The 15,847-nt window shown below is 38.5% G+C and overlaps 2 protein-coding genes across 5 annotated transcripts; one reads left to right on the forward strand and one right to left on the reverse strand.

Moving 5' to 3' along the window:
• Window positions 1–5,420: 5,420 nt before the first annotated feature.
• si:ch211-121a2.4 (transmembrane protein 205) lies at window positions 5,421–9,388 on the reverse strand. Of its 4 annotated transcripts, XM_053614015.1 has the most exons (6): window positions 9,141–9,388; window positions 8,582–8,698; window positions 8,202–8,411; window positions 7,594–7,758; window positions 7,275–7,438; window positions 5,421–5,818 (listed from the first exon to the last, which is right to left on the reverse strand). In XM_053614015.1, the coding sequence occupies exons 4-6, from the start codon at window positions 7,691–7,693 to the stop codon at window positions 5,516–5,518; spliced, it is 567 nt and encodes a 188-aa protein (XP_053469990.1). In that variant the 5' UTR covers window positions 7,694–7,758; window positions 8,202–8,411; window positions 8,582–8,698; window positions 9,141–9,388; the 3' UTR covers window positions 5,421–5,515. The 4 variants fall into 4 exon arrangements, with proteins under 4 accessions (XP_053469990.1, XP_053469987.1, XP_053469986.1 ...); XM_053614012.1 differs by lacking the exon at window positions 8,202–8,411; XM_053614011.1 differs by lacking the exons at window positions 8,202–8,411; window positions 8,582–8,698.
• Window positions 9,389–9,542: 154 nt separating this feature from the next.
• LOC128601093 (lymphocyte expansion molecule-like) lies at window positions 9,543–15,744 on the forward strand. Its single transcript, XM_053614010.1, has 9 exons — window positions 9,543–9,731; window positions 9,949–10,030; window positions 10,382–10,501; window positions 10,850–10,987; window positions 13,257–13,382; window positions 13,523–13,696; window positions 13,839–13,976; window positions 14,280–14,410; window positions 15,539–15,744. The coding sequence occupies exons 1-9, from the start codon at window positions 9,682–9,684 to the stop codon at window positions 15,591–15,593; spliced, it is 1,014 nt and encodes a 337-aa protein (XP_053469985.1). The 5' UTR covers window positions 9,543–9,681; the 3' UTR covers window positions 15,594–15,744.
• The last annotated feature ends 103 nt before the right edge of the window (window positions 15,745–15,847 follow it).

Raw genomic sequence — 15,847 nt, forward strand, 5'->3', positions numbered from 1 at the left:
GCCATGAAGCTCTGTCCTGATAAACCCGATTGTAAACGTTTGATTTCTAACACACAAATATTTGCTAGAGATTTCTAGAGTTCTTCTCTCTCGCTTTTTTTTATTTAGCAAAAGCAAGATTATACGGAGCCCCCTAGTGTCAAGTAAGAATAATAAAGAACAGCCATGTGTAATCGCTTTCTGCAGAGAGCAAGAGACCATAGAACCTTTTGACAACATACATCTGCCTGGTAAATCCAATTTATCTAGGTTTAAGATTAGATTTAATGATATGTTGTGTTTTGAATTGGAAGTTTCACAGCTTTCGTTGTGTAACATATTTATTGTGTTTTGCAGTCCAAACCCAACCTTTTGGTTTGAAGTAACCTGTTAAATTGGGCTAGTCTGGCATAGCCCCCATTTCATCCATATACTATCAACCACATAGAACACACACTTGCCTGTGCATTGACATTGACAGAAACGATTGACATTGATGCAGATGAAACACTGAATGCTGCTACCTCTCCTGGTGAATCACAAAATGCATCACCCCTCACAAGTGAATCATGCTGTGCAGCTGCTGCTTCACATGGAGCGGTTTCCATAATTGGATCTCCCAGTGGAACTGCTTTCACAACTGGAACTCCAAGTACAAGTGAATTTGCCAGTCCAATGTTGAGTGAGATTTTGAATGCAGTAGCTTGCGTCTCAACAGACATGCTGGATAAGGAGGATTTGATTGTTGTGCCAAAGGCATCATTTTTAATTTATGAGAAAATTGTGCTTGGATATGTTTTTCTTGATGATTGCCAGGATGACCTTGATGATACCCTTCTAATGGACCGAGTGCAGGAGGAAAATTCATTTACAGGACAGAACCTCGTCAACCACCAAAGACCACCAGGTTAAGGCTTCACAGGGGAAATGTTTTCAATGAACTAAATGCTCCTTTTAAAAATGGTTGTGTGTCTATAGATGAGTCTCTCTTGGAGATTCAGATGGTCTTACCCAATGGTACCACAGAGAAAGGTGAAGATGATGGTGAAGTTTTGTGTGATGCACTAAGTGAGTGCTGGGAGACCTTTTATTATGAAATGCACTGCCGGAAACTTACTTAAAATACCAATGACTAGACATGGTCCTAAGCTACAACATGGTGAAGTACTTTCCCATTGTGCTGGCCAAGCCCTTCCTCTCCTACTGTATTGGACTTGAAATCATGGATGACCTTTTATCAACATTCTTAGACACAGTTCCCACTGAAGAAAAATACGTTTCTGAGCAAGCAATTAAAGACTTCCAAACTATCTCTGGAAGAGAGGAATGGTTGGATTTCCTAGAGGCCCATGATGTCAAACTTCTCATCACAGAAGCAAATGTCAGAAAAACCTTACTTACACATTGTTTTTGTTACAATCTCATCCGAAAGCACTTCCAGCACTTTTTTTTGAGATAGGCTATTGGAAGCAGCAGATTTTACTTGCTTCCTTTTAGTTCAAACTGAACTGAAAACTCTCTCACTGATAAATTAAATTGGATTGTTTTTCCTTGAGTGTTAGTTCTATTATTTTGAGTTTCCTATTCTCTTTCCTTACTTTTCCCCTGTCCACTCACTGCAGTCAAGTAATAAGCACGGGAATGGAGTGAAGGTATGCTGCACCACCAGTAAACAAACTTAATCCAAGGCTTCACTAACATTATTTGCCATCACCATGTTACATTACCGACAGATGCAGGACACAACACTGCGCGTGTGCATGGAAAACACATATAGTGCCATAGTGTTCCAGTCTGGGTTTTGAAAATCTGGTCACCTACCACAGGGGTTCCCAAACTTTTCTAGGGCAAGGTCCCCCAAATGGCATTAACATTTGACCGAGGCCCCCCTTTTGCAAGATGTCTTTAAAACACATTAAAAATACAGACTTCTGAATATATCCCCCTTTTTTATTATTAATAATTACATCTTACATTACATTAGGAATTGATTGTGTGTGTGGTTGTCTGAGAGTGGAAAAGGGAAAACATACTAGTGGGAGGGATGGGCGTGGTGGCTCCGACCAAATTGTTGAGGCCCCCTGGCGGCCCCCACTTTGAAAATCACTGACCTACCAGACAGAGTAAATGGAAATTCAAAATGGTCTGTTTGACACTTCATAACTGGACAAGCAGTCGCACTGTTAATGGAAGTCTCAAACACAAAGTTTGGCTAACAAGAAAGCCTGGGAAGCTAACGTTAGCTTCAAACCAGAAGGTTGGGTTTGGAGTGCAAAGCACAATAAATACAGTGTTACACAACGAAAGATGCGAAACTTCCAATTCAAAACACAACATAGCATTACATCTACTCTTAAACCTAGATAAATTGGATTTGACAGGCAGATGAATGCCGTCGAAATGTTCTATGGTCTCTTGCTCTCTGCAGAAAGAAGTGAAGAAGGAATTGTGTGCGGTTTACGGATTTGAGAACACAGATTACACATGGCTGTTTTTTTTTTTCCCTTACTTGACACCGGGGGTTCCGTACCTTAGTAATAGTAGGTGGAGTAACACTCTTCAGTACACATGCTGCTGCTTCCTACTCTTCCTCAAGGATTAGTGACATCTCATCAGAATAGTCCAAGATCCCATAGCACTCCCCTGTGGTTCAAAATTTATACCACAGCATTTCAAAACAAACAAAAAAAAAAACAAGCTGTTTTTCTTTTGGTGTTCCAAGTAAGAGATGTAACCAGAGTTAACTGTTTAGTATCAGCCTTTTATTTAAAAATGAAACACAAAGTAACAACTTGTCAATACTACAATATAATTCATAAATACTTGAAGAGTATATTGTCCCTTTTTAAACAAATAAAAAAGGAATCATTGTTCACCTTTTAACATCACATAATAATCCAGCACCATTAAACACACACCAGCACCACTGCAAATACCCCCACTCTACTGAACACAGCTCATAAGGACAGATAAGAATGAATTCTAAGCTTCATCGCTATAATTGAATCCTTTCTATCCAAAGATATGGCATGAAATATAGCATCAGGTAAGTAAGAAAGATTTTAAATTTGCTGCTGGCTCATTTGCATTCATTAAACAGAAACCCCTGAGCTGCAGGGATAGATTTAAAGCATCACCAGCATAATTATTGTAGTACAATTTTTTAAATTGCACAATCTAGTCTAAATACCTCTTAAAGCCTAGTTGAGGCACCACTACATTGTCATTGCACCCACACAAATACTAGATAAAAGATACTTCAGGGAGACATGGAGAAAAACGGCTACATTCCATATGGAGCATATTACTGAACTGTGTAATACATGCGCATGACCATATGGAACAAAATTCAATCCAGACCTCTGCATTTACATTTCTAAAGCAAAATGACCCAAAAATGTACAACACAATGACAGGTTATCTCCGCACCAAATCAACACTCCTTTATATATTTATACACACATCCTATGCTGTTGTCAAGACATTAGTTTGCATTACTTGCTTAATTTCAAAAAGGGTGATAATCTTCGATTAAGCGAACTAACTTTACCACAAAACTCATAGCTGATGCTATAGCTGTGTTGAATTTGCTGTTTCAGGTGTGCACAGATCAGGTAATGGCCATGAAGTAGTATAGCCTGCACACCCTGCATGACTTGATTGATAAAGTGGCAGAGCTGGGAAAGGCAACGTATTTCAATTTGTCCATTTCAGGAGACATGCCAACATTTTTTTTTTTTTTAATGTAAGAAAAGAACTCATAAATTCAGCTGCACACTACAGGTAAATTAGTACTGCCTGCAACCCTGGAATACCAGCTCCAGGGTAAAATTACTGTTATGATGTAACAACGCAGAATGTAATATGCATCACATAAAACTAGCAACTATATGCTGCCACCAATAGAACATACAAAAACAGTTGCAAGAGTATTAGAAATAATTGCTAGGTCCGCCCATAGGAGTGCCTGGATTCTCCTTTGTTCATTTCACTGGACTACATTCATCATCAAAATGAAGGATGTCAAGATGATCCTGAAATTCCTAAATACACTGCAAAAACTGACATATTAGCAAGTGAAAATATTTAGAATAAAGTTAGATGTATCTACCATTTCCTTTTATAAGATTGCAGTAAACCAGATATAAGAATATTAAGCCTATTTCTAGACATACACTTATTGGTCGCTTTAAAAGGAACACCTGTACACCTGCTGACTTATGCAGTGATTTATCCAATCAGTCAATAATGTGGGAGCAACACAATGTATACAATCGTGCATATACAGGTCAAGAGCTTCAGTTAATGTTCACATCAAACATCAGAATGGTGGAAAAAAGTGTGCTCTCTGTGACTTTAACCAACCGTGGCATGGTTGTTGGTGTCAGCCACGCTTGTATGAGTATTTCAGAAACTGCTGATGTCCTGGGATTTTCACACACATCCATTCCACGATCAAAGTCACAGAGATCACACTTTTTCTCATTTTTTCTGATGTTTGGTGTGAACATTAACCGAAGCTCTTGACCTGTATCTGCATGATTTTATGTGTTGCACTGCTGCCACTTGATTGGCTGATTAGATAACGGCATGAATGTGCAGGTGTTCCTAAAAAGTGGATGGTGAGTGTATTTACTATTTTTAAGCTTTAAATGTTCTTATTCTTATTATTTTGCTTCTTTCTAGAAATAAATGTTTAAAAGTAGCAACATTATTCACCAATAAAACAAGAACATTTAAATCTTGAAATTAATACAAATTTAAATCTCTTATATTTGGCTTATTGTAATCTTTTAATAGGAAATGCTAGATCGGTTTGACTATATTCAAGATCATTTAACTTGCTAAGATGTCTCTTTTTTTGTAGTGTACACCTTCTGAATAGTAACTGGCGATATGACAATGCAATATATCTTTATAAATTGCGTCACCATATAAATTTCTGAGATATTGTGGGTATTGTCAGTACTTTCAGGCAAGTGTGCTTAGTTCTAATGAGCTTGCCCAGTCACATTTAATGTTTGCCTGCCTTTTCTGCTTATTTGTACTCAAAGTATTCTTGTCCCAAGCCACCCAGCACCAGGTTAGTCATTTGTCCACCCGTGTCTTTTATAACCCTGACCTACTTAATTAATAATCACAATAACAAGTAGCTGATTTGATCTTTAAACAATTTATGTTATCTATATTCCTTTACGTTTCTGTGTTAAACAATTTATTTTTGTGGACACTGATTTTTGAAATTATAGATGTAGCCCCGTGATGGAAGTATTTTTTGTTGTTGTTGATATTTTTTAACGTAAATATTGTTATACCAGCATTAATCATGAGTTGTTGAATTTTGGCTACCCCTACTTCCAAACTATCACCATTAATAGTATGCATAAGTCATGTGCAAGTGCTCTAATAACTTGTGCTACACTAGATACTACTATACCACAACAAACAATACAAAGAGGTAAGGAAAGCGCAAAGAAAGTCTAAAAACTACATTTTCAGCATATAGACATATTAAGTGTGTAAATTTGATTGAAAATCAAAGGGTAGTAAGGTTCTCTGCCAGGTAATAAAGGCTATAGCCATTGCACACAATACAGCAGAGGTTACAGAGGGATGAGAGGAGGTGGTAAAGCCACAGACGGTTGCTCAGCTGCTTGTACTTGGGGTCTTTGTCGCACAGTTTGGAATAGGCTTCACGATTGGATGAGAGCCCAATGTCCTGGCCCAGCCCGCAAGCCTGCTCAATCATATGCATGTCCGCCATGATCTCGGAGGTCAACTGGCCGAACCACTGGGCATTCACGGCTGCCACAGTCACACACACAAAGAAAACAAAGATCTGTCCAGAGATGAAGCATGACACAGACAGAGGGATGGGAAGAGGAAAACATGTTAACCTGACATGTTGTGCAAATATTTCAATAAGCACCATATTTCATCTACAGACAGGTGACAACATCAAGGGGAAAAAACGGTGGCTTGATTATGGGGCATTTTGCTGGTATGGTTTAGGGATCACTTATTCCCGTAGTGGGAAGGGTCACTGCAAATACAGTACAAGGTTATTCTGACTGTTCACCTTTATTCTATGATAAAACATGATGGGAGTGGTTTCTTCCACATCACAGGGCACACGGCCTCATGGAGTATGAAAATGATGCAAATAAGTATGATGCGATGGCTTTCTCAGGCACCAGATCTCAATCCAACTGAATACCTATGGGAGACAATGCTCTCCACAACCAAAAACAGCAACTGAGGGAATATCTAACCCTAAGAAGAGATGGTGTTCATCTCTTTGGTATAGTTTCAGAGATGGCTGGAATCAATGGTGCTGTTCTGGGGATGTGATGGCCCAAAACCTTAGCAAGACACTGTATGTTGGTTATTCCTTGAGTTTGTCACCTTTCTGTATAATATCAGAACGCTCAGGCCTTTGATACAACACTGACATAAAATATCAGAAACTTGCCCGAGACAAGCCATAGGAAGAAATATTTGCATATAAGTTCATGACCCTAAATAAGTCCAAAAATTTTGAAGAGAAAAAGAGAGATTAACCAGTATTTCAGACATCTCAATGTGGCAACGAGTCAAATTGACCCATCATATAATAAGAGGATTAAATAAACGCCTGACGGAAATGATGCTTCTTAAGCTTCTTACGTTTTTTATGCATGCGCAGTACAGGGACGCAAGCGTTTTCATCAGTTTCAGCGTGGACGAGCTATTTTTGGAAAACATTTGAAAACACCAGTGTAGACGGAGAGTGTGGTAAAACGAAAATACAGTTTTCAGCTCTATCTATTAATGTGGACGCAGCCTAAGTTTCAAAATAATCATGGAGACACTGTGTTGTACAGATTATGTACACTGGATTTGGTCGATGGGTTCTCTTAATTAGACCGGTCACGTCATACAATGTTCATTCTTCCTTTAAATTACTGTGGAACAACTGTTAAAATTAAATGATAAAAAAACTAAACTTAAAATCACTGTACACCTGGGCTGAATGTGTATTCTGCACTTAAACTAACTTGTTGGAAGAATTTTATTCTCTGACACTACGTTTGTTTACAACTCAAAGTCGGGCCAAAATAGAAACCAGCCACCACCATTGTCTAAAAAAAAAAAAAAAAAAAAACAGGAAATTACTAAAATGCACAGTCACAAAGATGATCATAATGTAACGATATGCCTAAGTATTAAAAATAATGTTAAAATTCAGTATAAAAGCAAATTCTGAGCAACGCATTGTGCTTGAGCAAGGTTTCTATGTAACCTGTGTTACATACCTGAAAGGCCTCTTTATCATCCAGCAAGTCAGTGGGATGGTACATGGCAAAAATAGCCAGGTTGAAGAAAGCACAGGCCGAGCCGACATGCAGATAGAAAGGGAAGAGTCGACTCTGAATAAAGCCGTATGTGTGTCTGTTTAGATGGCTGTCCATGATGAATCCTTAAACAACAAAATCATTTAAAATAACAATTTAACCACCAATTACACTGACCAGCTTGCCTGAACAGACGTACTGGATGTTTCTCACACAAACTTACAGACAGTAAGGAATGTGCATTATATCTGATCTGATGTTCACAGAAACAGACTCTCACCAGAGATGAAGGTGACCCATATTTGCATGCCCCAAAAGGTGGAGAGGAAGATGAGGTGAAAAAGTTTCGCACAGACAGGCGGCTCTTGGTTCGTCGACATGATCAGTGGACACCATCCAATCTCGTATGTGCTGTATCCTCCAGTCCCGTTCTCCTTCCTGGTGACTACATCAGCGACAGCAACAAGAAAATCAGCATGACAAAAACACAAAGTAGAAAACATTTCTTTGGCGTGTAGAATGCATGACGTATGGTTTCTTCAACGTCACAAAAACAAATCCTGCTTTCAGCTCATACAACATGCAGATGGATTTCATTTGTTTATCGTTCTTTTAACGCAGTCAGCACCAATGACTATTTTCATGGCAAGATCAAGGTAGGTAAAACAGGATATTCCATAAATTCTTACAGTATTATAACTATTACAATTTTTTTTTTTTTACAACATTCCAAACAGCAACAGTATACAAGGTCCTTCGCTTTAATATTTGATAAGAATGCTAGGATTTTTCCTGGTGAGACATTCCTCTACATACGTCTTTTCTGAGTAGAATCGTTGTCTAATATTGTTAAAAGTAAGACAGTTTAGTAATCTATGCGTAACAGACATTTTGGTTTTATATGTTGGCGGTTCTTCCTCGTTCAGTAGGAACACATGTGAGTCTTGAGCATCCAATACGGTGTCCAGTGTATACAGTTTGATCATGTCTGGATTCCAAGGTGGAAATGACGGAAGTGTCTTTCTCAGAAGCGTCGTAAAGTCTTCTTAAATCTGCTCGAGAGCCGTGAACTGATTCTGTGCGATGGTGACACATTTACTTTTGAAACAGGAAGTCAGAGTGAAGGCTTGTCGAGGTTCTTGACTGATTTACTCATCAGGAATAGTGCTTGAGATACACCACATCGCTTCAAATTGTTTTGTTTTCTTGTAAATGTACTTAGTAAAAGCATTAAATCCCAATAACAGTTAAGTAAAGTATAAACACACCTTATACTAAAGTACTAAAGTATGTGTATTAGTACTAAGGCATTTTCCACCCCCTTCCCTGCAGAGGGTAGATGAATTCACCTTTCACCTAGATGTCCTTATGGCAGCAGATCAAACCTGTGTAGAAATCAGATTTTAATCTGATCACAACTAGTAGATGACCATTTTGGGGTTTTAACATTAAGGCGTTATGTAACACTACTAAGAAGTGCTGAAGTTTGATCTGGTTAAAATTAGCTGACGTCCACAACTAGGAAGTAAATCCTTCAAAAGTGTATCATGGACTACCTTCAAGTTGTCTGGAGTTATTTAAGTAGGGTAAAGACATTACATTAAAGACAGTTAGTCTTTACCAAACACTCCCGAGCTAGCGCACAACTTGTCCTGCTAGTTAGACAGCAGTCCTACAGACACAACATTACCTAGAACTTTCCTTGGTCATGCAACTTGGAGTTGTAAATACATTCTGAGCAACACTGTAGCTGTGCCTTAAAGTCGTATTAACACCCGAATACTGACATCTATTTATATAACATTCGTATTTAAGGCATGGACCAACCTGAAACTCCCGTGACCCGGTTTTTTTTTTTTTTTAATTCTTTTTTTTGCTACTCTGTAACAAAATCCTGGATTCCTCCAATCAAAGCGCGTCCCCGGTAGTGACGAAGTAGTTTAGATGGCTGGGTGTGGCAAAGAGTGACGACGTGCTCCAAATGACAAATAGCGTTACGTGTATTCTGCATAAATCTGCATATTAATATATACAATTGTGATTGAAGTGGCATAACTAGCCTGAGAGGAAACCATTTTCAGTCAGAAAATAGCACCAGTAAAAAGAATAAACTTGAGGTTTACTACTTTATTAGTGACAAAATGCTATAGAATTACTATAAAGTTGTTTATAGGCCGATCATAATCAAATACAGTGTGTGAGGTCATGTCTCGCTTTGTTGCTAGGAAGCAACGCATTAATTTTGTATCGCGTTACGTTGTCATAGTGACGGTCTTCTCAAATACACAGTGGGTCCATGTGTTAACACTAGAAAGTGTGCAAGATTAAAAAAAAACAATAAATAATAATAAAATAAAAACAAAACACTATGCAAGAAATAAGGTTTCAAGGGGCCCCTTTTGGAAGCCAATCATCCAGGTAAAACTAACTTCCTCTACTACTTTATGTATATGTATAAATTATGTGTGTGTGTGTGTGTGTATATATATATATATATATATATATATATATATATATATATATATATATATATATATATATATATATATATATATGCTGTATTAAATGTGATTTGTAAAATATTTTCTTATTAGACTTTTTCAGTTCCTAGACAATGCATTTTTCAAAATTTCAGGTTTGAGGTGTCTGGAGTCCATCATGGCAACAAGAGAGTGGGAACATGCTCTCAAATCTCCTACTGCAAGAGTGATGACTGGGTGAAGACCTAACACACAGTTGCTTATTCTAACAGTTAATTGCCAGCTTAGTTTGTTAACACAATGTTCAGACTGCAACCTAATCAGTAGGCCATCACATAATTGTCTCATTTAGTGACCCGTACAAGGTCAAGCACCTTCAGGTTGCTGTGTTCATGCACCTGCATGCCACTCCATCTTTTTCTGAACAATGGCTATTGTAAAGCATGACATTAAAAGGTTATTTCTATTGTATACAGCTCAAGGAGTTAGTGTGTCCAGTGCAAAACATACAGGTTTGAGTATTAGTTAAGCTTACATACATGTTCCATGTTTAATCAGTGTTCCGAATGTGTTTTATGCCAAATTCAGAAAACCAAGGTTGGTCCAGGCACATACAGGATCGCCAGTTTCATTGAGGAACTGGAAAAGAAACCTGGCAGCTTGAGAGGAATCTGTGAGACCAGAGAGAAGCGGTTTAAAGACGGCAAGGTGCACAATTCAGCCACTAGAGGGGAACAAATGATTGCCATCAGAAAGAGTCAGAAAGCCACCAAAGGCTCCTAATCCTCTCCTGCTATGTCCAAGAATAACAAACTCTTGACTATATTTCTACTTTGGTGATGGTTTTTTAAAAAGAGCTGAGTTTTTAAAGTCATTGTTTTTTTTTTTTGTTTTTTTTTTTGTTGTTTTTAGGTTAAGCTTTATTTCCATCTGAAGATGGATTTACCTAGATAAAGTGTTCTCACAACTGAAATGTGTTCACACAAATTTTATGTGCATAAACATGAATATACATATTATTTACAAAAAAAATGCATCATTTTGTATGGCTTCCAGAGGTCTACCCCAGGACCAGGTGCTTACGGTAAAGGGGGAATCCCTTCATCAGCACTGGAGGAGAAGGAGAGAATGTCTTTGAGGACCGGTCCCTCCATGGGCAATGCCAGTCATCATCGCTTTGATGCAAACACTGTGGTAAATATTCAAATAATTTGTTATTGTCATTCATTATAGAGAGATAGATACAGTGGGGGAAATAAGTATTGAACGCGTCAACATTTGTTTTCAGTAAAAAATATTTCCTATGAGGCTATTCACATGAAATTTTCACCAGAGTTTAATAAATATTAATATTATTAACTAATATTAATTTGCACAGATAGGAGGTATAATTACTTACGGATTTCAGCTGATTCCTTGCCTTACCGTGCCTTGGAGAACTGCTTTTTCTTAGCGTTTTCAATACTTTTTTTCTGTGTCATTCCACTTTATTACACATAACTTTATTTATGGACTTTAATGTTGCAAATTGTTTATATTTGTGCATTTCTTGAGATAATACTGATGTCTGGTGAATTTCATGTGAATAACCTCATTGGAAATATATTTACTGAAAAAAATGTTGACACGTTGAATACTTATTTCCCCGCAGATTGACTGACTGATTGATTGCTTGATTGATTGATTGATTGATTGATCCCCAAGGGAAATTTGGAGTGCTATAGAAGCAAAAGACATTGATGCACTAGACATAATGCTACATATTCTACATGTAGGTACAGAATACCAGAAGTAGACAGTCAGAAAACCAAGTGGTGGGATTGGGATTGGCTGTCTTGTTTTTGAACCAAACATATCTATTACAAATATGCCCAAAATGTTTTATCTTGGTCTCATCAGACCGTTGGGCCAAGACTACTACATTCCCACTTGTGGCCCTGTTAATGAAGGCGTTTCATCCAACCAAACTAAAGCAGTCAATAAAATCAATATAAGATAATTACATATCTCACTGCCTAGATCTCTAGAGTCCACTGAAGAAATCCTAGAAATTATTCTTACTCAGATCGCATAGATCGGAGCATCATCCATGCCTAAAATTGCCTAATAGGCAAACTGTATGATGTGTTTCAAGACCTAGCCTCTTAAAGGTCTTCATGACTGCACTACGTGAGTACAATGGGTCTGCAGTCCTTAAGAGTACTGGGGTGTTCTGTGTTTGGGACTGGAACTATACGTGAAGTCTTCCAGTGCTGGTTTCCAAGGATTCCATCCATGTCTGTGCAGAGTTTTCCCAGTTCTCTCCTTACTTGGTAAACTGTAATAGTCAGGCTTGGATAAATGGCAGAAAGGGTCGCAGAGAATGTGCCTTCAGTCGTTAATGAATGAGGTTTTAATGGACGGCTGGGCTGGCACCTGCTAGTCGACTCTGTTCAAATAGATTCAGATCATTACCACGCTTACAAGTCCCTTCAACCATTTGGTTACCATCTTATTTGTAGCCAGTGATAGTCCTCCTTCCATTCCAACCACCTTCACACTGTTCTGGTGCAGCTTGCACTCCAGCTTGTCCCTCTAACTGTCTTTCCCATTCTGAAGCTATTTTTTAATCTCTGACTGAACCCACTTAATCTCCTTCTTATCACCCGCTCTAAAAGCCCTCTTCTTCCTATCCTAGGGCCTTCAGATCCTTTGTGATCCACAGTTGTTTATTACTGGGGAAACAGCACTTTGTCATTGTAAACAAATTTTAGTCTGTAGATGTAGAACTCAGATGTAGTCTGTAATACAGTGGCTAAGTCCCTCAATGTCCTCCCTATACAACTCACAAAGCATATCTCAATCAGTCTCCTCAAGTTCATTCTGCAGAGCTTCTTCAGCCTCCTCCGTCTGTTTCTTCACTGTCCTGATGTTAACAGGGAGCCGTTGAAGAACAAGTCAGTATGTAGGGGTGAGATGGACTAAATTGTAATCAGATCTATCAAGGGGTGGCAGAGCAGCAGACTTGTATGCGTCCTTGAGATTGGCATATGACAGATCAAGTGTCCTATTGTCTCTGGTGTTTTATTCCACACACTGTAAGAAACTTGTGAGGTTGGAGGAGATGGATACATGATTAAAATTTCCAGAGATTACCATGAATGCATTGAGATAACCTGTCATTAGTTTACTAACCAAAGAATGTATCTGCTCCATTGTGGCCACTCAACATTCAAATCACAAACCTGTGCTTTGACCATAAGGTGTCTGCAGCTGCACCATCTATCATTCACATAAACAGCAAGTTCACCTCCTCTCCTCTTACTGCTGTCCTTCACATGACTGTGCACACAGTGTGAAAGTTGTTCAGTGAAATCACAGAATCCACACAACACAAATATTGCATAAAATGTATATTTAAAAACGTCTCACAAATGAGTAATTTTAAATGAGTGGTTTTTTGTGTGTTTTTCCTAATATGCAGGACAGTGGCTTGGGTCCAGGTACATACAATCTGAAAAGCTCCACTGAGCTGATACTGAGTCGCAGAGTCAGTAAAAGAAGCCCATATGACCCGTCCACTGGTAAGGGAAACATCTTCACTGCCCCTGTAAGTACCACTTTTATCAAAACCAAAGACCCATCACTGAATATTGTGCTGAATATTTTTTAATCGCATGTGCTATGCATAGCAGGCCCAAATGTATTGTATGTATGGGCAATTTAAAAAACCATGAAAATTCTGTCCAGAAATGGGTGAGTCCAGGCCCATGCATGTACCCCAAAGACTTGCCCAAGTTTGGCGAAGAGCTGCAGAAGCCTGAGAAAAAGAAACATGGGGTTTTTGGAATTACAGAGCAATACCCTGCCATCCATACTGAGAGAATCTACCTATCCACCTTGTCTCAGTGCCCACGGCCTGTGGTACTTATAAACACACATCTATCACCAGCTATGCAGCCTTAATCCCTGCTAAATTCAGTTTGACTTGCAATGATGTAATGTGCATGAATAACCTGAATGTTTGTACCTTAAAACCCTCATTCATTTACTTTTTCTCTGTCAGACATCTCCAGGCCCAGGTTGGTACAATATTATTCCTATGACTCCCGAGTATCGATTGGGAAGTGGCAAACAAGCCCCTTTCCTCTCCAGTGCCCTACGGATGAACATGAGGACAGAGATGCTGATGAATAAAAACCATGTGAGGTCCACAGCGCAATGATACAGCAACAAAAATAAATGCCTAGCCTTTCGGGACATGAACTATACATACTGTTGCGGGAAAGCATGATTTAAATACCTCCAAAAAAGTAGTATGATATATTTTGACTTTTTCGTCATATAAAGAAATCACCATAAAGTAAAAAAAAATCTTTATGGATTTAAAAAGGGGTATTTGCAGACTTTTTAAGAAACCTGTTAAAGAGTTATTGAGGAGTTGGCGTTTTTTAGGGTTTTTTTTTTTTTGTGCATAATATGGAATGCATTTTGATGTTTTTCACAGAATCCAGTTGAGCCTGGTCACTACAACATAGCAGAGTTGAGTCGGAACAAGAAAAAAAATAGTCATAGATCATCGTTTATATCTGGCACCCAGCGCTACCTACACTGCCCGGAAAGAGACAACTTCATCCAGTAAGAAATACTGTATATTACTCAAAGCATGCGTTCACTTCCAAATCTAGACAGAGTTGTTAGTTTCTAAGATGTGGCCTAGCAAAAAAAAAAAAAAAAAAAAAAACCTTTTAAAAAGGCTTTTAGACATTCAAATGTATTCAATAAATAATTTATGTTATTCTAAATACACTATATGGCTAAAAGTGTGTGGACACCTGACTATCACTCCCATATGCGGTTCTTCCCCAAACATTTGCCACAAAGTTGGAAGCACACAATTGCATAGGATGTCTGTATGATGTAGTATTACAATTTCCCTTCACTGGAACTAAGAGGCACAAACTTGTTCCAGCATGACAATGCCCCTTTGCACAATGTGAGCTCCATGAAGACATGGTTTGCCAAGGTTGAAGTGGAAGAACTTGAGTGTCCTGCACAAGAGCCTTGACCTCAACCCCACTGAACACTTTTGTAATGAACTGAAATGCCGACTGTACCCCAGACCTCCTCGGCTGACCTCACTGATGAGGTCTCGTGGCTGAATGAGCACAAATCCCCACAGCAACGCTCCAAAACCTAAAGAAAAGCCATCCCAGAAGAGTGAAGGTTATTATAACAGCAAAGTAGGACTAAATCTGGAATGGGATGTTCAGCAAGCACACACTCCAATCAGCAATAAAATTAAAACCACCTGCCTACTTTTGTGTAGGCCAACCCTTGTTCCACCAAAACAGATCTGACCTGTTGAGGCATGGACTCGAGAAGACCTCTGAAGGGGTGCTGTGGTATTTGGCACCGAGACGTTATCAGTAGATCCTTTAGGTCTTGTAAGTTGCAAGGTAGGGCCTCCATGGATTGGACTTTTTTGTCCAGCACATCCCACAGATGCTCGATCGGATTTTCTGCCTAATATATCCCACCCCTTGACAGATGCCATTGTAACAAGATAAATAAGATAATAAATGTTATTCATGTCACTGGTTTTAAAGTTATGGGTACAGTAATGGTCAGGTGTCCACGTACTTTTGGTCATATAGTCTATCTCTACTGAAAGTCAAGATAATTTTTGTTTACCATGTGTACAAAAGGTAAATGCAATGTGTCTGTATTGTGATATGATTTTCTATAAATTATTATTATTTTTAGGGAGAGACTCAGGCCTAGCAATGTTCCTTCGGACAGAAGATCGTTTCTCTTGTAACCAGAACGCCTTCAAATGAGTACGAATTCCAAGGCTGTTGGGCTTAAAGAGCCAATATTTTAACTTTGAAATGCATTCATTTCTACTGCATGAAATATCAGCGTGCTTTTGCCACTTGTATATTCCAGTGAACTAAACTAATGCCAAAATATTGATGGATCAGAATTTTATTGCACCATACATCCCAAACCCCTTAAAATAGAATTGCAGCTAGATTAAATAATGAAATTTATCTGAGCTACTGACAGTGAACC

The sequence above is a fragment of the Ictalurus furcatus genome, chromosome 25 (assembly GCF_023375685.1).
Source record: "Ictalurus furcatus strain D&B chromosome 25, Billie_1.0, whole genome shotgun sequence".
Lineage (NCBI taxonomy): Eukaryota > Metazoa > Chordata > Actinopteri > Siluriformes > Ictaluridae > Ictalurus > Ictalurus furcatus.

What these genes read in the sequence shown, in the direction of transcription:
- LOC128601093 (XM_053614010.1), top strand. Translation starts at nt 9,682, where the DNA reads ATGCAAGAAATAAGGTTTCAAGGGGCCCCTTTTGGAAGCCAATCATCC. An exon ending in GAAACATCTTCACTGCCCCT is followed by an intron (nt 13,383 to 13,522) that starts GTAAGTACCACT and finishes AATTCTGTCCAG; the next exon opens with AAATGGGTGAGTCCAGGCCC. An exon ending in CTCAGTGCCCACGGCCTGTG is followed by an intron (nt 13,697 to 13,838) that starts GTACTTATAAAC and finishes TTTCTCTGTCAG; the next exon opens with ACATCTCCAGGCCCAGGTTG.
- si:ch211-121a2.4 (XM_053614011.1), bottom strand. Translation starts at nt 7,693, where the DNA reads ATGTCGACGAACCAAGAGCCGCCTGTCTGTGCGAAACTTTTTCACCTC. An exon ending in ATGGGTCACCTTCATCTCTG is followed by an intron (nt 7,439 to 7,593) that starts GTGAGAGTCTGT and finishes TTGTTGTTTAAG; the next exon opens with GATTCATCATGGACAGCCAT. An exon ending in ATGATAAAGAGGCCTTTCAG is followed by an intron (nt 5,819 to 7,274) that starts GTATGTAACACA and finishes ATCTCTGGACAG; the next exon opens with ATCTTTGTTTTCTTTGTGTG.